Genomic DNA, 23,847 nt, shown 5'->3' with positions numbered 1-23,847 from the left:
AGGATCGTGGTTCAAAGCCAGCCTGGGCAGAAAAGTCGGTGAGACTCTAATCCCCAATTAACCACTCAAAAACTAGAAGTGGCACTGTGGCTCAAGTGGTAGAGTCTACTCTTGTACAGCGCCCAGGCCCTGAGTTCTAGCCCCACAACCTAGTTTGGAGGTATGCCCCAAGTTGTACATCACCATTTGGAAGCAAAAACAGCCAAGCAGGAACAAGAAGCCCCAAATTCAATCCCTGGGACTAAGACAGAAAAAAAAAAATCAACCTATGTAAACAGCTTACAGTGGCAGCAGCACACAATTATGTGCTATGCTCTGATTGATGGCTTCCACCAGTACTACGATGCAGCTGAGACCTGGAGGATCATGGTTCAGCAGCCCAGGCTAAAGAGTCCCGGAGACTGTAGCTCTTTAATCTTGGATTCTTTTTATTACCTTGAAAAAATTTTAAGAGTAATAAAGCCATTCTGTAAGCGTATTTCTTACAGATTTTGGGTGACTTCCTTGAAAGTGTGTAGTTTATTTTATAAGTTACACTTACTTAATTTATTGGGAAAGGAAAATACCCTATCCTGGGTAAAATTCTTTTTTGTAGATGGGACTGTGAATCACTATTTTAGAACTAAAAATGTAAGCTTTTTAAAAGTCCAAAGCAGTTTTAAAGCATTATTAGACGACTGCCAAACAGTAGATGCATCACAGGTTGGGTGTTGGAAGCTGACAGAATAGATTGAAGACCTGCCTAGATGTAGTTGACATAAGGTAGGAGTAAAACATTAGAGTACTTATAAAATTTTGAGACCAGGTTAAATAATTGAGTGTATATGGTAGCATTATGCCATCTGTTTTTAGCATGAAATAATAATCAAAATAGCCTTTGAAAGAAGATGTGTAAAAACCAGATTAGAACGATAAACTAAACACTCCTACAAAATTAGTAGAGAGGTAGAGAATACCATATTTGAAGAACCAAATGATGACCAGCTGTTAAAAATTCAGAATTATATACACAGAAATAATAGGATCTAGAAGTATCTAAGACTGAATTAAAGCTTACACTTTGTACATCTGTGGTACTGAAATAGTTACACAGAACTGGAACAAACATGAGGACTTGTTAGTGATACTATTAACAAGTCATTCTAGAATAATACCTTTGGCAGTTGATGTTACATAAAGTATTTATTGTCTTTTTATTGTCACTCAGTAGATATATATTGGGTACCTACATACAATCTGGCAGACATCTTTCTAGGCACTAAGTATCCAGCATGTGATCTGATTGATGGCTTTTACATTGGGGCCAATAACACAGATGTATTCAGAACAAACAATATACTGTATAATGAATGTGAGGAAGAAAAATGTAGGATAATAGAGACAAGGATGAAAGAAGAATGCTCTAACACTCTTGAAACTTCAGGATTAAAACTTGTGCTGCTCCTTGTCCTTAGAGTTCCTTTTTACTTTTAATATCTATATAGCTTTGCACTGACAGTGTGTCCTTTGGATCATCTCTACCCAGTGGCCTGACTGTAGCATTACTTTTATGTTGAGTTGGTATATAATAGCAAAAAGCTGATAATGGATTTATTTTCCCTACTAAAGCTGCATTTTATAATTGTCTTTATATTTTTCTTTTTTAAAAGGACACTGTCAAGTTCTTTTAAACTGTTATTACAATGAAAATAATTCCTACTTGATTTTTTTTGGTTTAGTTTCTATTGACTGCCCTTTAATTTTTTTAGTAGAGTAATATGTAAGTTCGAGGTTTTTTTAATTCATTTGCCCTAATTGATTAAGGCTCCTGGAATAAGTTATGTATAGTTTCTAATCTGCAAAATAGTAGAACATTTTTACTTAATTTTAAAGGCTTTAAAAATCTATAACAGACTTAGTGTGGGTTTTTGTTCATGTTTGAAACATGAATGAGTTCACTTAGAAACAGTTTGCCTTAACATAAAAACATACATGGCAGTGTATTTTTTTAAACAACAAAGAAAACAAACCTCTTGTTTCCATTTCCTAGAGTTTATTTGGCAGTGTATTTTTCAGGTAGTCTGAACTGTCAGTGTTAATCTATAAACACTGCAAATAAAGTTTCCCCCATGTTGGTAAGGATCAAACCCAGAACCGATCCATCCGAGTAAACTGCTCTATCACTAAGTTACATCCTCAGCCTGCAAATGAATTTTATTCAGACAGTTTCAGTGGATTCAAATCTAAATTTACTAGCCACTTATAATAATGTGCTTGCTTGTCAATGTAACAAAGTTTTGTTGGTTATTTTAGGATTCTGGTATTGAAATGAGTAAGACGTTAGATCCTTTAATTACTTTTTATCTAAGTTTTCAGGAACAAATATGAAGGTATTTTTTTACTGCTTTTTTTTTTTTCTTTTTAGTAATAGCTACATACATTAAGTATGTGTGTGAGATGTTTCCTTCCGAGTTCACTTTTCTGTCATCAAAAATAGAAATTAATGGGGAAAATACTTTGTTACTGACTGCATTTGTGACTCTTGAGAGTAACTTCATGAAAAAAATGCTTACTAAGCATAGCTGCTTTGTTCTAGGAGGACTGACAAATGGTAGTGGTCGATATATCTCTGCAGCACCTGGAGCAGAAGCAAAATATCGAAGTGCTTCAAACACTTCCAGTTTATTTAGCTCCAGCAGCCAGCTCTTTCCTCCATCTCGGCTTCGGTATAATAGGTCTGATATTATGCCTTCTGGCCGAAGTAGATTATTAGAAGACTTCAGAAACAACCGCTTCCCAAACCTTCAACTTAGAGACTTGATTGGACATATTGTTGAGTTTTCTCAAGACCAGCATGGTTCAAGGTAAGTAATAATGATCCATAATCTATTTTACTTGTTTTTCATTTTTGCTTTACTAGGGGTGAGGGGAGCAGTGGTAATTGAATTCTGGGCCTCCCACACTCAAGCTTAGTAGGCAGATGCTCTACCCCAGGGCCGTACCTCCTGCACCTAAGCTTGCCTGTTCTGAGATAGAAACTCACTTTATGCTGAGGCTGGCAGACATTGATGACTGTACTCACTCAGCCATTAGTTGAGATGGAATCTCTTGAATTTTTCTTCGACCAGATGGCCTTGAACCTCCTGTTTGTGTCTCACAAGTAACCAGGATAATGGCTTGAGCCATAGTGACTGGCCCCCTTTTTTCTTTTGAAAATTGCTACTATATATTTTACTTACACATATGCTCAGCTAATAATCTACATTAATATTGGAAGCTTTTTTTTTTTTTTGTCAGTCGTGGAGCTTGAACTCTGGGCCTGGGCGTTATCCCTGTGCTCTTCAGTTCAAGGTGAGCGCTCTACTGCTTGAGCCACAGTGCCACTTCCAGTTTTCTAGTGGTTTATTGGAGATAAGAGTCTCACAGACTTTTCTGCCCGGGCTGGCTTTGAACTGTGATCCTCAGATCTCAGCCTCCTGAGTAACAAGGATTACAGATATGAGCTACCAGTGCCTGGCTGCAATATCTTTATTCGGTATTTTTATTACATCAGCTCTGAGTTTTATCTGTAAACTTAATTAGTGTCTCTGATGGGTAGTTTGTGTTCAATTTTAAAAAGAAAAAGAGGGGCAAAGGGGATAGCACAAGTTGGGCACCAGTAGTTGACATCTATAATCCTAGCTACTCAGGAGGCTGAGATCTGAGAATTGCAGTTCAGAACCAGCCTAGGCAGTTAACTACCAGAAAACTGGACATGGTACTGTGGCTCAAAATGTTAAAACACTAGCCTTGAGCAAAAGAACTCAAGGACTGTGCCCAGGCCTGGAGTTCAAGCCCCACAGCAGCCAAAAGTTTAAATTGTTCTTCAAAAAAGCGAAATACTTCTGTTTACATTATTAGATTAGTTTTCAGTGTGGCTTGATTTAAATTGAAAATTCCCCCCCCCCCTTTTTTTTTTTTTTTTGCAATGACCTGCAGGTCTTTATTCTAGAAAAAATTTCACATTTTTATAGGAAAATTTGGTATATATTTACATTAAGTATGTTAGGGACATTTTGCTTTTGTTCCTGACTTTAATGGAGATTGTTTCACATTTTCCCTGTTTAGCATGGGTTTGGTTATAGGTTTGCCATACATACTCTTCTGTATATTCAGGTATGTTTTTTCTATTCCTTGTTAATTCATGAAAGGATGTTGAATTTTCTCAAAGACTTTCTCTATACCTCTTAAGTTCATGAGGTTTTGTCCTTGATTCTGTTCATGTGTTGTACATATTTATTGAATTGGGGGGAGGGGGGGGAGTCCAGTCATGGGGCCTGAACTCTGGACCTGGGCGCTGTCCCTCAGCTCTTCAGCTCAAGGCTAGCGCTCTACCACTTGAGCCACAGCGCCACTTCCGGCTTTTTTCTTTTTGCTTATGTGGTGCTTAGGAATCGAACTCAGGGCCTAATGCATGCAAGGCAAGCGTTTTACCACTGAGCCACCTTCCCAGCCCATGTTTATTGAATTTAACCATCTTAAACAGTTGGGCACTAGTGACTTAACACCTGTAATCCTAGCTACTCAGGAGGCTGGGATCTGAGTGTTGTGGTTCAAGCCAACCTAGGCAAGAAAATCCTCGTGACTCCTTTCTCTAATTAACCACCTGAAAACCAGAAATGGTGTTCTACCTCACTCAAAGTGTGGAGCTCTACCTTTGAGCAAAAGTGCAAGTTTTATTTTTTTTTAATAGTTGCATATAGATTTTATCTCTCTTTAGCCAGAAGTTTTAAAGAGTACAAATGAACTTAAATCTATCACTAAGATTCGCTACTCTAAAAATTTGTGCTTAATGATTTTTTTATGTTCCTAAAATATGGTAATTTGTATATTTTTGAATAACCAAGTAATTTCCTTTTCATGAAATATAACAATATAATCTAGCCTCTTGCACAGAGTTTTTGTCACTTACTAGTAATTTTATGTTAGATGTTAGAAATGCTTTGTGGCTTTTCTCTGTCCACTTATAAAGTGTCTTGATTTCTAAAAATAATTTTGTACTTACGTGAAAGTGTAATATTCAAGAAATAACAAGTTTTGCCAAGTGTAATATATACCTGCAATTTACCACAAAGGCATGTGGAAAGAGGATCAACAGTTGCAAGTGTAGTCAGGGCTCTATTACATTTCCCTGTTCCCAAAGAAAAAGAAACAAAGATTACCAAGTTCTCCAACTTCTTTAAGTATCGTATATCAATTGTACATACATGTACCCCCAATGAAATTTACTGCCCCCCTTCTTTCTCCCTTATTACTCTTTCCCCCTTTCTAAAAACAATTTCAACAGGTTTCTTTTTCCCCCCCTACATTTCTTTCTTTCTAAATAGATTCATACAGCAAAAGCTAGAGAGAGCTACTCCAGCTGAGCGACAAATGGTATTTAATGAAATTCTACAGGCAGCCTATCAATTAATGACAGATGTTTTTGGGAACTACGTTATACAAAAGTTTTTTGAGGTAAGCATATGTGGGTATTGGTATATTAATCTATTTGTGCTAAGTAATATCTCTGTATCTTGGTTTTAATAGTCATTTTTGTATGAAAATACATATAACTGAGAAAATATAAATCATATATCTGATTAAGAATTTATATCTGTAATATACAAAGAAATTCCTAAATTTTGTAACAAAAAGACATCTAGATGAAGAAGTTGAACTCCCATATCATAGTATATGATACAAATAGGTAGTGAACAATGGGAAGACACTGGACTTCTTGTGTGTGTGTGTGTGTGTATGAACTCAGGGCTGGGGCAATGTCCATGAGCCTTTTTGTTCAAGGCTAGCACTCTTATACTTGGGCCATAGCTCCTCTTACTTTTTTTTTTAATTTGGTAATTTATTGGAGATAAAGTCTCCGCCCAGTTTGATACTGTGCATTTTTAATAATTAGAGAAGTATAAGTCAAAACCACAGTGAGATACTTCATACCTAGTAAGATGGCCACAGTTTTTTTTAATGGAAATAGCTAGATGCCAGTGGCTCATGCCTATAATTCTAGCTACTCACGAGGCTGAGATCTGAGGATCCTAGTTCACAGCCAGCCCCCAGGCAGGAAAATCTATGATCTTATCTCCAATTAACTACCAAAATAGCTCAAAGTGGAACTGTTTCAAATGATAAAGCACCAGCCTTGAATGAAAAACTTGCAACAGAACCCAGTCCCTGAGTTCAAGCCCCAATACTGGCACAAAAAAATTAGTAAGTGAATGAGCATGAAAATACGATTGAGGATTTAAGGAAATTAGAAGCTTCATCCTTTGCTGGTGTGACTATAAAACACTACTGTAGAAAATTAAACATAGTTAACAAACCCAGCATATCTACTTGAAAGTAACATGCCCAACAGAATTAAAAACAAGAACTTGGTCCCATGCCAGAGCAGTCTGTGGTCCCAAACCATTGCCTGCCCTCGATCTGTCAGCTGCTGGCACTGAAGGGGGATGCACAGAGGAAGAAAAAAACAAAACAAAACAGGAACTTGAACATGAGTGTTCATTGCACTGTTCATCCACAGAAAAATGAATAGATAGGCTATTCATGCCTCAAAAAGCAATACAATTCTGACACATGAATATAACATAGATGAATCTTTGAAACAGTAAACCAGATACAAGAAAAGGCCAACATTGTAAGTTTCCACCTGTTTGTAAAAGATCTACAACAACACATTCATAATACATAACATAGATTAGGTAACATAGATTAGAGTTTACCAGAGACTGGGAGATAAGGGAAGCTATTACTGAATAAATACAGCCTAGCTGGCTCTGTCCAATAGATACAACAGTAGATTGTGGTGATGACTTCACAAACCAATGTGGATATAATTAACACTTAAAAGTGATTAAAATGGTTGGACAAGGTATAATATGGCTGTATTGTCAGCACTTAGAAGAAGGTTCAGTCAGGAGGATCATGAGTTCAGTCCAGCCTGGGATTATATAACAAATTCCAAGACTACTCGAGCTACTACTCAAGCATATTTTATGGTATATATTACATATTAATCTATTACAGTTTTAAATTTTACATATTACTGTTAGGCACCAGTAGCTCATGGCTGTAATCCTCGCTACTCAGGACACTGAGATCTGAGGATTGCAGTTTGAAGCCAGCCCAGGCAGAAAAGTCCACGTGACTCTTATCTCCAATAAACTACTCATAAAAATTCAGAAGTGGAATTGTGGTTCAAGTGATAGAGTACCAGCCTTGAGCAAAAAAAGCTCAGGGACAGCACCCAGGCCCTGACTTCAAGCCCCAGGACACCAAAAAAAAAGTGGAAAGTTGGAGTAAATCTTAAGTGAGCATATTAATGAATATTGCTGTAGTCTTTTTTTTGAATTGTAGTTGCCTAATTTCTAGTTTCTAGGTCATCAGCCTAACTATTCCTCAAAAGATATATATTTAAATTTATATGTATATCAAAAGACATAGTCACTGGTGGCTCACGCCTGTAATCCTGGCTGCTCAGGAGACTAAGACAGTGCCCAGACTCCCAAGTTCAAGCCCCATAACCACCAAAAAAAAAACCCATAAAATAAAAAACATCCATCAAAGATGGAGTTGCACGTTATTATATAGAAATGATGATATTAAAGAGGCTGTTACTTTAGAAGGTGGCTAAGCAACTATAATCCTATCTACTTGCAGGGCAGAGTCCAGTGGCAGTAGGATTAGTTGGAGGCCAGCTTGAATACCTTAATCAGGACCTTGTCTCAGAATTTATTAAATAAATAAAACAAGGTTCAGAACTTTAGTTTCGGGGCTGGCTGGGAAGGTGGCTCAGTGGTAGAGCGCTTGCCTTGCATGCCTGAGGCCCTGGGTTCGATTCCTCAACACCACATAAGCAGAAAAAGCCAGAAGTGGCGCTGTGGCTCAAGTGGTAGAGCGCTAGCCTTGAGTTGAAGAGCTGAGGGACAGCGCCCAGGCCCAGAGCTGAGGCCCCACGACCGGACCAAAAGAAAAAAAAAAAAAAAAACAAGTTAATATGTAATTACTTCATGTTCATATCAATTTTTTTTCTTTCAGTTTGGGAATTTGGATCAAAAATTAGCTTTGGCTACTCGTATTCGTGGTCATGTTCTGCCTTTAGCTTTGCAGATGTATGGCTGCCGTGTTATTCAGAAAGCATTAGAGTCCATTTCTTCTGACCAGCAGGTAATTGTAAGTTAAGAAAAGAAGTTTAAACTTCCAATTTTAAACTATTACCTTTTTAACTTAAAATAATCAGATTTCTACAACAAGACTAAAATCCTTTTTTCAAAAATCTGCACATGATCCAGTGGCTCACATCTGTAATCCTAGCTACTCAGGGATCTGAGATCTCTAGGGATTGCAGTCCGAAGCCAGCCTGGACAGAAAAGTCCCTGCGAAGCTCTTATCTCCAATTAGCCACTCAAAAACTGTAAGCAAAGTTTGGCTCTAAGTGGTAGAGCAACAACCTTAAGCAAAAGCACTCGGGGACAGTGCCCAGACCCTGAGTTCAAGCCACACAACTGACCAAAAAAAAAAAGCTCCAGCCACGCGGTGGTGGCTCACTCCTGTTAATTCTAGCTACTCAGGAGGCTGAGATCTGAGGATCACAGTTCGAGGCCAGCCTAAGCAGGAAAGTCTAAGACCTTTATCTCCAGTAAGCCACCAAAGACGGGAAGTAGAGCTGTGACCCAAGTTGTAGAGCACTATCCTTGAGCAGAAAGGCTCAGGGACATGGCTCAAGGATAGGTTTCCTGTCAAGCACACATGAGGTCCTGAGTTTAATCCCTTATAATAAAAGAACAATAATGGTGTTGGTGGAATGTGTGTGTACGTTGTGTATATGTACATTAATCATATTACGAAAAAACACAATTACTCTTCTAGAAGAAAACCTAAGTTTGGGAGTAATTGAAGGTATATCAACAATGGAGAAAAATCAAATTTGGTCATATAAAGGCTTAGAATTTCTCTGCCACAAGTTACAAAGTAGTATAGATTAAAGATAGCCTAAATGTCTTTGATATTTGAGAACATAAAGCATTGGGCTAACTTTTAATGTATAATTGTGACGTTTATTCTTAGATTTTTAGGTTACCATGTTTTAGGCTTATATATAATTCAGTTCATTTTAGCTTAGATATGAACATCTATGGTATAAGTTGATTTAATAAGAAACTTTCATGATAAGAGTAGTTATAAGTTCTTTGAGAAATATTTTAAAGATTATTAAAACATGAATGCATTTACACTGAGCATATGTGCACCATTCTTCCACAGAATTTTTTATTACTCTTATAAGTTGTACAGATCATTGTATCAATGATGAACCATATGAAGTAAATTATTTATTGAATTTAAATGTTGCTGTGAGGTCCAGCTGAGCCAAGTTCAGGACTAAATGCAAACCCCAGTACCGCCAAAATATTAAAAGTCACAACAGGAATCAGGCTATAACTATCTCCCATCAGACTTCTTAAATTTAGCAGAATATATTTTTGAGGGTCCTTTGGTTTTTGTCTCAGTATTTTTATTTTGTTAAATTGTTTAATGGGGTGATTATTTAAATGGCATCTTCTTCTTTGCAGAGTGAAATGGTAAAGGAATTAGATGGACATGTACTCAAATGTGTGAAAGATCAGAATGGAAACCATGTTGTTCAAAAATGTATTGAATGTGTTCAGCCACAGTCACTACAGTTCATCATTGATGCTTTCAAAGGACAAGTAAGATTGATTTTTAGCTTCTAATTTGCTAAATATTATATAATTTAAACCTTTATTTCTTATAATACCTAGCACTTTCATGTAAAAATAGAAGCCAAGATAGCAAATGTGAGTTGATGTGGTAATGTAATCCCAGCACTTGGAAGACTGAGGCAGGAAGATGGAGAGTTTAGGTCAGCCTGAGATACATACTGAGATTAAGACTTGGTCTTTAAAAACAAAGAATGGACGTGGCGCTGTAGCTCAAGTGGTAGAGCGCTTGCCTTGAGCTGAAGAGCTGAGGGACAGCGCCCAGGCTCAGAGTTCAAGCCCCACGGCCGACAAAAAAAAAAAAAAAAAACAAAGAATTTCTGTGCTTCATACAACCATAGATAGATGCCTTCACTTCGTTGAAACTGAAAAATGTAGAAATAGGTGTTTTCATTCATAATAAGAAATAAAGGCAGGGCACCAGTGGCTCACACTATGTAATCCTAGCTACTGTGGAGACTGAGATCTGAGGATCGCTGTTCAAAGCCAGCCAGGGCAGGAAAGTCTGTGAGATACCTATCTCCAATAAATCACAGAAAAAAACCACAAATGGTGCTATGGCTTAAGTGGTAGATAGTTAGAAGCAGCTCAGGGCCAATGCCCAGGCCCTGAGTTCAATCCCCAGGACTGGCAACACCCAAAAAAGAAGAAAGAAGGTAAAAAATAATAATGAGGTAATCATTAGAATTTTAAACCACAATATTTTTCCAATTTCATGGGAGAAACACTCAAAACTCTTTTTTTTTTTTTTTTTGTCGGTTGTGGAGCTTGAACTCTGGGCCTGAGTGCTGTCCCTCAGCTCTTCAGCACAAGGCCAGCGCTCTACCACTTGAGCTACAGCGCCACTTCCGGTTTTCTGGTGGTTTATTGGAGATGGAGTCTCACGGTCTTTCCTGCCCGGGCTGGCTTTGAACCGCGTTCCTCAGATCTCAGCCTCCTGAGTAGCTAGGTTTACAGGCGTGAGCCACTAGCGCCCGGCTCAAAACTCTTAATGAAAAGACAAAATGCAAGTTTTAATTCTTCTGTTTTAAGGTATTTGTGCTTTCAACTCATCCTTACGGCTGCAGAGTAATTCAGCGTATCCTAGAGCATTGCACCGCAGAGCAGACGTTGCCTATCTTAGAAGAGCTTCACCAACATACAGAGCAGTTGGTACAGGTATAGGTCTCTTAATAATTTGAAATGTTTGTATACTTATGGAATTGCTTTTTTTTTTTTAATTACTAATGTAAAAAAGCTTACTGATTTCCATGTGGCTACTTATACTGATTGATTTTTAAACAACTTATTAACATGTTTTAAATAATCATTCTTAAGGAATAACTGATAGAAGTAACTTTTAAATCTTTCCATAGGATCAGTATGGCAATTATGTTATTCAGCATGTATTGGAACACGGTCGACCTGAAGACAAGAGCAAAATTGTTGGGGAAATCAGAGGAAAGGTCTTAGCCCTGAGTCAACACAAATTTGCCAGGTATTTCTTATTCAGAGGGTTATTTCTCTCATCTCCTCATGTAGAATATTATATTGAAAGAATAACCACATATCATGATTCACAAAGTTCCAGCCACTCTAAAAACGGAGGCAGAAGAATCACTTGAGTCTATACGTTGGAGACCAACCTGAGTAAACTTAGCAAGCCCTTGTATCAACAACTTTCCAGACATCAGTGGCTCACACCTGTAATCCTAGCTACTCAAAAGGCTGAGATTTAGGAATCATGGTTCAAAGCTGGGCCTGGCACGAAAAGTCCATGAGACTCTTACCTCCAATTAACCACCAAAAAGCTGGAAATTTGAGTAAGATAATGGTTCTACCCACCTGTATTCCATTTTTGAATTTGTATTTAAGAGATAATGGTCTTTGACTAGTAAAGAAGGCTGGGAGGGGCTGGAAAGGTGGCTCAGTGGTAAAGTGCTTGCCTTGCATGCATGAGGCTCTGGGTTCAATTTCTCAGCACCACATAACCAGAAAGAGCCAGATGTGGGGCTGATGCTCAAGTGGTAGAGTGCTAGCCTTGAGCTTAAGAGCTGAGGGACAGCGCCCAGGCCCAGAGTTCAGGCCCCACGACTGACAAAAAAAAAAAAACGAAGGCTGGGAATGTGTTTCTGTGCTTGCGTGAAGCCCTGGTTCGATTCCTTAGCACTACATAAACAGAAAAGGCTGAAAGTAGTGCTGTGGCTCAAGTGGTAGAATGCTGGCTTTGAGCAAAAGCAACTCAGGGACAGTGCCCAGGACCTTCCTGAGTTCAGGTCCCAGGACTGGCATCCTCCTTCTTCCCCCCCCCCCCCCCCCCCCCCAAAAAAAAAAAAAAAGAACTAGGAAAGTAATACGAATACAATTAGTACATATTTTTTTAGAGTTAGACTTTATTGGTGTCCTGGTTTTACTGTTTGAATTATAATTGTAAAAAGGCCATAGTTAGGGTTGTCTTCTGATAACCATTTGTTTTTTTGTTTTATTTTATTTTTTGTCCGTTATGGGGCTTGAACTTGGCATAGGCCACTGTCCCTGAGCTCTTCAGCTCAAGGTGAGTGCTCTACCACTTGAGCCACAGCACCACTTCCGGTTTTCTGGTGATTAATTGGAGATAAGAGTCTCACAGACTTTCCTGCCTGGGCTGGCTTTGAACCATGTCTTCAAATCTCAGACTCCTGAGTAGCTAGGATTACAAGTGTGAGCACCAGCCCCTGGCTAAGTTGTTTTTTTTGTTGTTGTTGTTGTTTGTTTGTTTGTATTTGTATATATTTTTAACTTTTAGCAATGTAGTAGAAAAATGTGTTACTCATGCCTCCCGTGCTGAGAGAGCTTTGCTGATTGATGAAGTTTGCTGCCAGAATGATGGTCCTCACAGTGCCTTATACACCATGATGAAGGACCAGTATGCCAACTATGTGGTTCAGAAGATGATCGACATGGCTGAACCTGCTCAAAGAAAGATAGTCATGCACAAGGTAAGGTGTACAGAAGATCATTTCTATGACTTTTTTCTTTTTCTTTTCTTTTTTTGTTGGTTGTGGGGCTTGAACTCTGGGCCTGGACGCTGTCCGTCAGTTCTTTAGCTCAAGGCTAGTACTCTACTATTTTGAATCACAGCAACGCTTCCAGTTTTCTGGTAGTTTATTGGAGATAAGAGTCTCAAAGACAGATACGGTCAGATAAGTTGATGTTAGGTGAAATGAACCCCAACATAAGGATTCAGATGTTTTTTCTTTCTTGCAGTTGTTTCTAACACATTTATAAGATGATTTCTTTGTTGCTTTCTATGTCTCTCCCCCATGATATAACCCCTGTTTTCACTGTATTTGATGTTGGTATACTTTGTGGAGGGGAAGGGAAAAAGCAAATTGTTTAAATCGGGATACAGGTGGACCCATTGCAACAATGAGATGCACGAGACGTTATGTGGAAAAACAAACTTTACAAAGTGGGGAGAGGTGGAGAGAGGAGATGGGAAGGGGAAACAAAGGAGGAGGCAACAATGCTTGATAAGAAATGTACTCATGGGCTGGGAAGATGGCCCAGTGGTGGAGTGCTTGCCTTGCATGCATGAGGCCCTGGGTTCGATTCCTCAGCACCACATAAGAAGAAAAAGCCAGAAGTGGCGCTGTGACTCAAGTGGTAGAGTGCTAGCCTTGAGCTGAAGAGCTCAGGGACAGCACCCAGGCCCAGAGTTCAGGCTCCACAACCGACAAAAAAAAAAAGAAAGAAAGAAATGTACTCATTACCTTGCCCATGTAATTGTAACCCCTCTGTACGGTATTTTCACAATTAAAAAAAAAAGTCTCAATAAAGACTTTCCTGCCCAGGCTGGCTTTGAACCGAAATCCTCAAATCTCAGCCTCCTGAGTAGTTAGGATTATAGGTGTGAGCCACCAGCACCCGGCTCTATGATTTTTGACTACACATTTAACTTTATAGGTGTTGATTTCCCCATATATGTTATCATTGGATTAAAAAATGAAAACTAGTTAATTTTCTTTGTCCATTTCTTAAGTTTATAATCTTTTCGATAAAACCATGTTCATTTCTCATCTGTTTACATATGGTTAAGCATTAGTTTCTCTCCCTATGTTAAAGTACAGTTATCTTGCTGTCGTATATGAGTTAACATTGATTTTAGATTGTAATAAGATTTTCCCACTACAGTAATAAATGTTATAGTTCTAGAAAGATCTTTTATTATCTTTAAATATTTGTATTTGTACAAGAGTTGGCATTTAACAAAACAGTTTATGAATACAATATCTTTATCAGTAGTCATCTCTTTCAACATTCTAACCCAATTTTTCCCTACCCACATCTCCCCCGCCACGCCCCATCTCAAGGCTAGCGCTCTACTACTTGAGTGCCACAGCACCACTTTTAGTTTTGGTGGTTTATTGGAGATATGAGTCACACAGACTTGCCTGCCTGGGCTGGCTGTGAAGCAGATCTCAGCCTCCTGAGTAACTAGGATTACAGGCATGGATTTTTGGCTCAAGGCTAGAATTCTACCACTTCTGGCTTTTTTTCCAGGGGGTTGTTAATTGGAGATGAGAGTCTCACAACTTTGCTACCCAGGCTGGTTTTGAGCTATAAACTATAGTCTTTCAGCCTCTTGAATAGTAAGGATTACAGGCAAGAGTCACTGACATCTGACGGAACTGTGGCTCAAGAGATGAGTGCTATCCTTGAGCAAAGCAGCTCAAAGACAGTACCCAGGCCCTGAATTCATGTCCCAGGACTAGTGCATGCATACACACGCACGCATACACATACACACAAGTATACATACACAAATTTTTGATAGGATAGATTATGTAAATAGTTTTAATAAGAAAAACTAGCAGCAAAAATAAAACCTTGCTTCCATTTCCTTGAGTTCATTTCGGTAAATGTTTTTATATGATCAGATGCACATAGGCATCATGCCTTTGTGCTCTCTCCTAAGAATATCCTCCTGGGGCTGAGAAGTTGGCTCAGTGGTAGAGCGCTTGCCTTGCATGCCTGAGGCCCTGGGTTCAATTCCTCAGCACCACATAAGCAAAAAGAAAAAAAACCAGAAGTGGTGCTGTGGCTCAAGTGGTAGGGCACTAGCCTTGAGCTGAAGAGCTGAGGGACAGTGCTCAGGCCCAGAGTTCAGGCCTCACAACCGGACCAAAAAAAAAAAAAAAGACTAAGAATATCCTCCTTTGTCTCACTGTATGAATGTCTAGAGTCCTGTATAATTTATCATGTTTTAGTGTACATTAGACCTAGCTTCTGCATATAAGAGGGACTCATCGTTTTTGTCTCTGAGCTTGGCTACCTTCTCAGTTGAAATGATTTGTTCTAGGTACATCTATTTCTCTGCAATGGGTGTGTAAAATTCCGTTGTGTATAGGTATTACTTGTGTGTGTCTATGTCTGTGTCGGTCATGGGGCCTGAACTTGGCCTGGGCGCTGTCCCTCAGCTCTTCAGCTCAAGGTGAACACTCTACCACTTGAGCCACAGCGCCACTTCTGGCTTGTTCTTCTTATGTGGTGCTGAGGAATTGAACCCAGGGCTTTATGCATGTGAGGCAAGCACTCTACCACTGAGCCACCTTCCCAGCCCCTGTCCTGGCTTGTGATGTTCTGGGTGTGACTTAATTAAAAGTAATGATTGACTGGGAAGGTGGGTTCGATTCCTCACCACATAAGCAAAAAGAAAAAAGCTGGAAGTGGCGTTGTGGCTCAAGTGGTAGAGCACTAGCCTTGAGCTGAAGAGCTGAGGGCCTGTCCCAGAGTTCAGACCCCCACGACCGGACCTAAATGAATGGATGGATGGATGGAATGATTGGTGCCAGCCACCATGGCTCCTGCCTGTAATTCCTAGCAGGATGTTGAGATCTGAGGATCACAATTTAAAGCCAGCCCAGGCAGGAAAGTCCAGGAAACTCCTTTCCCGTTCTCTCTTCTTCTCCTCAACACCCCGCCCCCCTCCCCCCGGCCCATCCTTGTCCTGAGCCTTGAACTCATAGCCTGGGCCCTGTCTTTAAGCCTCTTTGTGCTCAAGACTAGCACTCTACCACTTGAGCTACAGCCCCACTTCCAGCTTTTTGTGAGTAGTTTATTGGAAATAAAGAGTCTCAGATGGGCATTGGTGGCTCACGCTTGTGATTATAGCTACTCAGGAGGCTGAGATTTGAGGATAGCAGTTCAAAGTCGGCCTGGGCAAGAAAGTCCGCAAACTCTTATTACCAGTTAACCACCAGAAGAAATCCAGGAGTGGCACTGTGGCTCAAGTGGTAGAGCACTCACATTGAGCTGAAGGGCTGAGGGACAGCACCCAAGCCCATAGTTAAGCCCCATGACTGACCAAAAAAAAAGAAATAGGAGTCTCATGGACTTTTCCTGCCTAGGCTATCTTCAAACTGCAGTCCTCATATCTCAGCCTTCTGAGTAGCTAGGATTACAGTCATGGGCTACCTGTGCCTGGCTCAGGAGGCTCTCCAATTAGCACAAAAAAAAGCTGGAAGTGGAGCTGTAGCTCAAGTGGCAAAGTGCTAGCCTAGAGCAAAAATTTGCTTAGGCATAGCACACAGGGTGAGTTCAAGTCCCAAGACTCCCTCCTTCCCCCTACTTCTCCCCCTGCTTGCACCCCCCATAAAAGTAGTGATTTGTTAATTCATTGAACAACTTTAAGTGCATACATTGGGAGAGACTGAGTGAATCAGAATTGCTTTCAGAAGAAAATAGCTTTATGTTTGAATTTTTAAATAAGCAGTCATTCCTTTGAATTGTCCAGATTTGAATGTGCTTTATAGAGAATTAAGAAACTTAAGATTTCCTAAGCAGGTTGTTTGTTTTACAGATTCGACCTCACATCACTACTTTGCGCAAATACACATATGGGAAGCATATACTGGCCAAGTTGGAAAAATATTATTTGAAAAATAGCCCAGATCTGGGGCCTATTGGAGGACCACCAAATGGAATGCTATAAAGGAAAACAGAAAGAAGATGGTTTAACCATGTGGAGAAAAAAAAATGGAGGTTTTGTTGTTGTTTTTTTTTTGTGTGTGAATTATCAAAACACAACTCAACTATGGATCTTCAATTTTTTTTAAAGCAAAACTATTTATTGACTTTATTCATCCATTTGTAAATTTTTTAAGGTTCTTGTGTATATTTGGGGGGTGGGGTGGTGAACTATAAATGATACTCAGCCCTGAATGGAGACCTATCAGATTGGATTGCTGGCAAAGCACAGAAGCCTGTATATGATGTAACTGTATCAAAAAAAAAAAAAAGCTGTCACATATTTTGTAAATTTTTACCTTGTAAAGTCACAAAAATAGTTTTTAAAGGAAAAAGTACAGTATTCTTTTAATAAACTGGCTTGCAGTCTGGTAGGTCTATGACCCCATAGCACAACAGGTTTATAGAGATGTATATAGAATTATAGTCCTTATTTTTTTTCCTTTGCGTGAAGCCTTTTATAACAGATTAACAATCAACTGCATAAATATTATTAATATTTTAAAAAGAAAGTTAAGTTGTATTTTGGTAATTCACAAACTATCATGCAAATAAAAACTCAGCAAGTAAGATAAAAATGATTTGAGATAAAAAGAACATTATTTACAGTGGATGTGGTTTTAATACAGATACTGCCCTATAATGTCGCTGGCGATGTACAGAAGTATTGTATATACTTAAATATGTAATTGTGAGAGTTAGAAAAAACAAAATCATGGTGACACTTCCATTCAATAAAGTGGGCTAAATGAAAAGTTAGTTTGTATTAACTTTTCAGTTTGGTTTATAATGAGAAAGAGTAAAAATTTGTATTTTGTTTTTCCTTATAGAATTACAAATACATGTTGAGGAAGTGTTGAGCTTTATTTTGCTTTTTCATAGTAGATACAGAAAGTTAGGAACCAGTTAAGAGATGAAAAGGGGCCACTGAAAAGTGAGTTGGATAGCTCAGCATTTAAGCATGACTACATATTCAGATAGCTTTTTTTGCTTCCTATAAATATATGCATTGTGTGTGTAGTATTAGATGTAAGTTTACACTTTGAAAGCAAATCTTGTTTCAATGTTCATTATAAAAGCCTTGCTAATTTAGTAGTGATGCTTTCCTTGGTTGTACAGGTGTACATTTTGTAAACCTTCATGCTGTAAATTGAATTTGTTTTATCTCTTTGGGAAACATTTGCATTTTAGTGTACATTTATGTCCCTGCCCTCTTTGGCCTGGCAATATAGTGTTGTATAATGTAAATTTATTTCTCCAAATCAAAAGTGATTTTTTAAAAAGTTTTTTATCTTTATATGGTTTCAAAAGTATGAACCAGCTTTCTTTTTATTATTGTGAGAAACATTTTGTTTCATAACATAGTCATTGACTCTTAATAATGGACATGCTAGGATGGGTCACTTTCAATTGAAGTCAGGGTATTGTGCATAATAGAAAGTATTGGACTGATATACTTGGTAACCATGGAGGCCAATGCTTTTTCCATCTTATCAAATGTGATGTGACTTTTTTTTTCTTTGTACAGAAGAGTACTGTATTTTTGAATAGCCTACACCCAAGTAAGAGCAAATCTGTATGATAACTTTTTTTTTCCTCTGGACAGTAACATGATGTACATTTACAAGCGGCCTTATGTACATTTCCCAACAATCTTTTTAAGGCAAAATTGTGACCATATGTGTATAATTAAAATCATTTTTAATCCTTTGCCTATGAAAATATTTTGGAAAAAAAACTTGCTTTGTATATTCAGTTTCTGGAAGATAAAGAAAGTGCTTTGTATTTTTGTTGAAGTCAGTATTTTGTATAAACATTATGTTGGCCCACTTACGTTTAGTGCTAAAAAAACTAAAATGAACATGCCCTCTCTGTCAGTTGAACTTGGAAGGGATTTTTTTTTAACCAGAAGTCTGCAGAAGAAAAGATACCTTCTGAGCACAATATTGAATATAATGGTTTTATTACTTAATTGTTCATATCATGAACCTTAAAATAACGGCATGAAATTTGAGGTGCCAGGAATACTTCTCATGTTTTATGTTGAGTTATTCTAGTTTTCTTAACCCAACATTCCCTGGTGAGGCCATTAAATTCAGTCACCTGATCTTTCTCAGTCACACTGGTTCATCCACATGTCCTTGTCATAGTTGCAGTACTCCTTCACCCCCAAGTCCTTCCTCCTTAGAAAACTGCTCTTCCACTGCTTCCTGCTTTGTATTGCCAGACTTAGACTATCTTGGCCCATCTTAAGATTTCTTCCCAGTATCAGCCCATGGTTTCAGCATCAAAACTGTCCTATAAAAGTCCACTTATCCTAATTTGCCTTCATCCTTTACCTCCAGTTGGCACGGACAGTTCCTGCTACAACTTTAGAAAATCACAAGTCCTAGAGAATGTTCCATTTGGAACCCAGTCCCTCTCCTTGAGGTCTTTTCTAGCACTAACAACCCAGCCCTCCTGATCTTACCTGCATATTCTAGAGAAATACCTGTTCTTGTAGACATTTTATGGTCTGCCACTTTTTGTGCCCACCCCTGACTCCCCCTTTAGTATGTTGGCATGGAACTTGGGTCATATTTGACATTTCAGAATAAAGAAATGTGGGCAGTCCTACTTAGGCTTTACTCTTGAGCGTCTCTTTTTGGTATGGATTGTTTCTGGACCAGCTTGTCTAAGTCCTGCCTCTTATTGGTTCAAATGAAATGTTATCTTCACTTCTTTGTATATTATGTATAAATTAGAAAATGAAAAATGTGTGAATAACATTGTATGAAATAAACCTGGTCTTGTGTTTTTCTCTAGATAAAGTATCCCTCTATACCTGAATTATTAAGATTCCCATTCAAGTTTATCACATACCTTTTCATACAGACAAGGACCTCCTTTCCATGTGAACTTGAGGCAATATTGTTTAAAGGCAAATAAAAGTGTATCTGGACACTGCTAGTTTACATCTGTCTGTAATCCTAGCTACTCAGTAGGCCTGAGGACTGAGGTTCAAAGCCAGTCTAGGCAGAAAAGTGTAAGGCTCTCCAGTTAATCAGAAAAATCTGGTCTAGAAGCATAGTGTAAGTGATAGAACACCAGCTTGAGCAAGAAAGCCAACCAAACATGTGGCTCTGAATTCAAGCTTCAGTTCTGCCTCTGCCTCTCCCAACCCTCCCCCGCCCCACTCCCCCCTCCCCCATTTATTTCTGGAATTAAAATGTGCCTTCCTATTTCTAACTCTTGTGGACATGTGTATAACTTAGCTCTAGTGCCCTCATCTGTACCCTGGTTTCACATTAAGTAATTCAAAAGATACCTGAAACCTACTTCACAACCTATGTGAATTCCATTTACCCATTCCATTCCCTGTCTCATTTGCCTAGGGGGTGGGAGGTGGCAGTACTGCGCTACCAGATACTTAGAGCCGTGGACTTGGTAGCCAAGTACTGCACTGTACCACTTGAGCCGTGTTCCCAGTTATTTGGGGAATAAGCTCTCACTTTTTCCCTGGACAAGTCTGATCAGAGGTCCTCCTACTTAGTTTCCTCATAAATGAGATGATGTGTGTGCCACCACACCCAAGTTTTTATTGGATGAGGTGGGGTCTCACTTTTCCCCCTTGATCTTGAACTAGGATTCTCCCAATTTGAATTATCTCTAATTTCATTTAGTAAAAGGCAGTACCACCTCTGCCATCCCCCTCACTTGCCAAACTAATTTGCCTAGACATATTTTGTCAGGAAACTCTTTTGTTTTTTGTTTTTGGATCCGGTCGTGGGGCCTGAACTCTGGGCCTGGGCGCTGTCCCTCAGCTCTTCAACTCAAGGCTAACACTCTACCACTTGAGCCACAGCACCACTTCTGGCTTTTTTCTTTTTGCGTATGTGGTGCTGAGGAATCGAACCCAGGGCCTTAGGCATGCAAGGCAAACGCTCTGCCACTGAGCCAACTTCCCAGCCCACTCTTTTGCTTTTGTTTTGAAGGAGGTGGACAGACTCCTAGGATTGTTGACTGTCTTCTCTGCCTAACCTGCCAGGACTCCAGTTAGGCCTGAGCTAGGGTCTCCCCATTCCAGACATTCAGAGAAGTTATTTCAACAGGAAGGAGCTGTGACTTGCTGGGGAGAGCTCTGCCCTGTTCACAGAACCTGGGGACTGGAACCCTAACTCGCTCCAGGATGGCTTGTGCAGGAGCTAATTCCAGTGCCCTGTAGGCAATTTCTCTAGTTGCTTTTATGTTACAGCCATATAGAACTTGACAATTTTTTTAACTGACATTTCCCACCCAAGTATGATGCATCCAGATAAAACACACCCTCTTGACCGTACTAATCATTTTCCCTAGCCATCAGCCCCTCTTGCTGACTGATACCCACCTCCCAACAGAGCTTGTTTTAGGTGGGGGGTTTGGTTGTTTTTTAGTGTGCATTAATTGCATCAAGGAGTTTTGCCGTGGTGTTTGCATTTAGTCAGAGAAAACCCTGCTCTTTCTCCACTCCCTCAGCCCCTTACCTGATTAGCTTTCACTGAGTTTTTTTACGCCAGCTTCATACAGCTACAATGATTTAAAATTATTCATCTTTTTCCTCTTCCCTCAATTCATCCCCCTAAACAGTTCCTTAGTCAGAATCGTGTGTCATGTTTTTTTGAAGTTGACTCAGGCCCTTCATTCTGTGATTATGTCTTAGTTAAGGGTATATCTTGAGCAAATCAGTGTTTTGCCAAGTTCAATTAAGAAGAGCCACCCTCAAATTGATTTTGTTGGGGGTAGGGGCGGTGATTATTGTTCATGGGGCTTGAAATCAAGGCCTAGACGCTGTTCCTGAGCTCTTTTTGCTCAAGGTTAGTGCTCTACCACTTTGAGGCACAGGGCCACTTCTGGTATTCTGGTGGTTAATTGGAGATAAAGAGTCTCACAGACTTTACTGCTCAGATTTCAGTAGCTAGGATCACAGGCGTGAGCCACCAGCCTCCAGCTCACTCAAATAGTTTTTTTTTTGGGGGGCGGGGGGGAGTCCGGTCGTGGGGCCTGAACTCTGGGCCTGGGCACTGTCCCTCAGCTCTTCAGCTCAAGGCTAGCGCTCTACCACTTGAGCCACAGCACCACTTCCGGCTTTTTTCTTTTTGCTTATGTGGTACTGAGGAATCGAACCCAGGGCCTCGAGCATGCAAGGCAAGCGTTTTACCACTGAGCCACCTTCCCAGCCCTCAAATAGTTTTAAATTTGGGTCTTGGCATTTGCCTGGCAACAAAGTTGAAATGGCAGGAGCCTCCCCAAAGCAGGTACTTGACGTCAGTAGCCGTCCTGGGGTGGAAGCAGGCTAGAAGCCAGCAGGGATCCAATTCCCCAAACACAGGACCCTCCTTGGGAGCAGGTGTCAGGAGATGGGAGTGCTGGCTAAGCGTTCCTCCTGGACACGGCCATCCGTGCCTTGTGGGGCACGTTAAAGGCTGCTTGCATCATGTGTGATTTCCAGCACAGGGCCCTGGGAGCGGGCTGGGCGCCCAGGCAGCTGTGCCAGGGTGTGCCCAGCACCTGGTTAATTAAGGCGGGGTGTGGGTGAAACAGAGCTGAGGCGCGGCTGTACAAGTGTCCACCGGTGGTCTGCCCCTGCACACCTCGGCCTTGTGTAAGATGAAGCGTTGATGAGCCAGGGCTGCCACTGCCGGCCGGGCCTCTCCCATCTTCCTGGCAAAGAGGGCTGAGCAGGCTCTGGTCTGGGTCTGGAGAAGGATGTGAGGCTGGAGGAAGCACTCCCCGGATCTGGGGAGGATTGCAACTTCCTCTATGCAGACCTCACCCCTTCCCAGGAAGATGCATTGAAGGGAAGCTTCCAGGTCACCCAGAGCCAGAGCCCTTACGCCTCGGGCTTCGGATGGCTCATGTAAGCCGGCGGGGCGGAGCGCCCCCTGCTGGTGGCAGGCTGCATCGCGCGCCTCACCGCAGCTGCTCACAGCTGGGAATCCATGCTCCTCCTCTCAGGCCTGCTAGTTGACCCAATGCCCAAGTATCCGCCTTGGTCTGTTTCAGCCCAGGGATATCATGTCAAAAGCTGTGCCCAAAGGCTCACACATTACCAGGTTCTCTAAATTACTTTTTTTTTTGCCAGTCCTGGGGCTTGAACTCAGGGTCTGGCCTCTGTCCCTGAAGCCTCTCTGTGGCTCAAGGCTAGCGCTCCACCACTCGAGCCACAGCACCACTTCCAGCTTTTTCTGTGTATGTGGTACTGAGGAATCAAACCCAGGGCTTCATGCACGCTAGGCAAGCATTCTACCACTGAGCCACATTCCCAGCCTTCTAAATTACCTTGTTGTTGTTTTGCCTGGGCCATGTTCCTGAGCTCTTTTGTTCAAAGCTAGCACTCGCACTTGAGCTACAGAGGTCCTTCCAGTTTTCTAGTGGTTCATTGGAGCTAAGAGACTTTCCTGCCCGGGCTGGCTTTGAACCATCATCCTCAGATCCTGAAGTTAGGATGATAGGCATGCACCACTAGTATCCAGCTCTAAGTTATTCTTGAAAGACCACATTTGAGTTGAGGATGAGCTCAGGTGACGAGAGTGCTGACTCACCACATACCTTGCCCTGGGTTCCATCCCCAGCACCAGAAAGTGACAATAGTTTTTAGTTAAAACATCATATTTGAATGAATTCTTTAGATTGTCCTCTTAGCTTTTTTGCTCATGGCTGGCACTGTACTACCTGAGCCACAGCCTTACTTCTGGCTTCTTAGTGGTTCATTGGAGCCCAGAGTCTCATAGGCTTTCCTGCTTGTCTTGCTTCGAACCACGATCTTCAGATCCTCCTAAGTAGCTCTGATTACATGCAAGAACCACTGGCACCCAGAATTAAGTTAAGAACAAAAGTAAAAACAAAACCTCCCTTATTCCCTATACGTTCCAACTCTCCCCCACTCAAGCTTAAAATTAATCACTGCTACAGCTGCATTTGGAATGTCCGAGGGTTTTGGGTTTTTTTTTTTTTTTGGTGTGTTTATTAGGCCATTATGAAAAGCCTAATAAATTCCACTAGGCTGAGATCATACAGGACAAATTCTCTAAGTAGAATGCAATAGAATTAGTAAGGGAGACCAAAAATACATCTTGGAAGCAGAACTCTG

At 40.4% G+C, this 23,847-nt stretch overlaps 1 protein-coding gene across 14 annotated transcripts in view; it reads left to right on the top strand.

The window, feature by feature from the left end:
* Positions 1 to 19,693, top strand: part of Pum2 (pumilio RNA binding family member 2) — a 94,944-nt gene extending 75,251 nt beyond the window's left edge. For 8 of the 14 annotated variants that reach the window (XM_042680816.1, XM_042680815.1, XM_042680814.1 and 5 more), the window contains 8 exons: positions 2,576 to 2,843; positions 5,346 to 5,475; positions 8,053 to 8,187; positions 9,585 to 9,722; positions 10,785 to 10,910; positions 11,108 to 11,229; positions 12,517 to 12,709; positions 16,573 to 19,693. In XM_042680816.1, the coding sequence (XP_042536750.1) occupies positions 2,576 to 2,843; positions 5,346 to 5,475; positions 8,053 to 8,187; positions 9,585 to 9,722; positions 10,785 to 10,910; positions 11,108 to 11,229; positions 12,517 to 12,709; positions 16,573 to 16,704 (1,244 nt within the window). In that variant the 3' untranslated portion in view covers positions 16,705 to 19,693. The remainder of the gene's footprint in view (positions 1 to 2,575; positions 2,844 to 5,345; positions 5,476 to 8,052; positions 8,188 to 9,584; positions 9,723 to 10,784; positions 10,911 to 11,107; positions 11,230 to 12,516; positions 12,710 to 16,572) is intronic. The other 6 variants (XM_042680822.1, XM_042680820.1, XM_042680819.1 and 3 more) reach the window with 2 other exon arrangements.
* The last annotated feature ends 4,154 nt before the right edge of the window (positions 19,694 to 23,847 follow it).

Source organism: Dipodomys spectabilis, unplaced genomic scaffold, assembly GCF_019054845.1.
Source record: "Dipodomys spectabilis isolate Male_0828 unplaced genomic scaffold, ASM1905484v1 ptg000066l, whole genome shotgun sequence".
Classification (NCBI taxonomy): domain Eukaryota; kingdom Metazoa; phylum Chordata; class Mammalia; order Rodentia; family Heteromyidae; genus Dipodomys; species Dipodomys spectabilis.
This window is presented reverse-complemented; position numbering and strand designations above follow the sequence as displayed.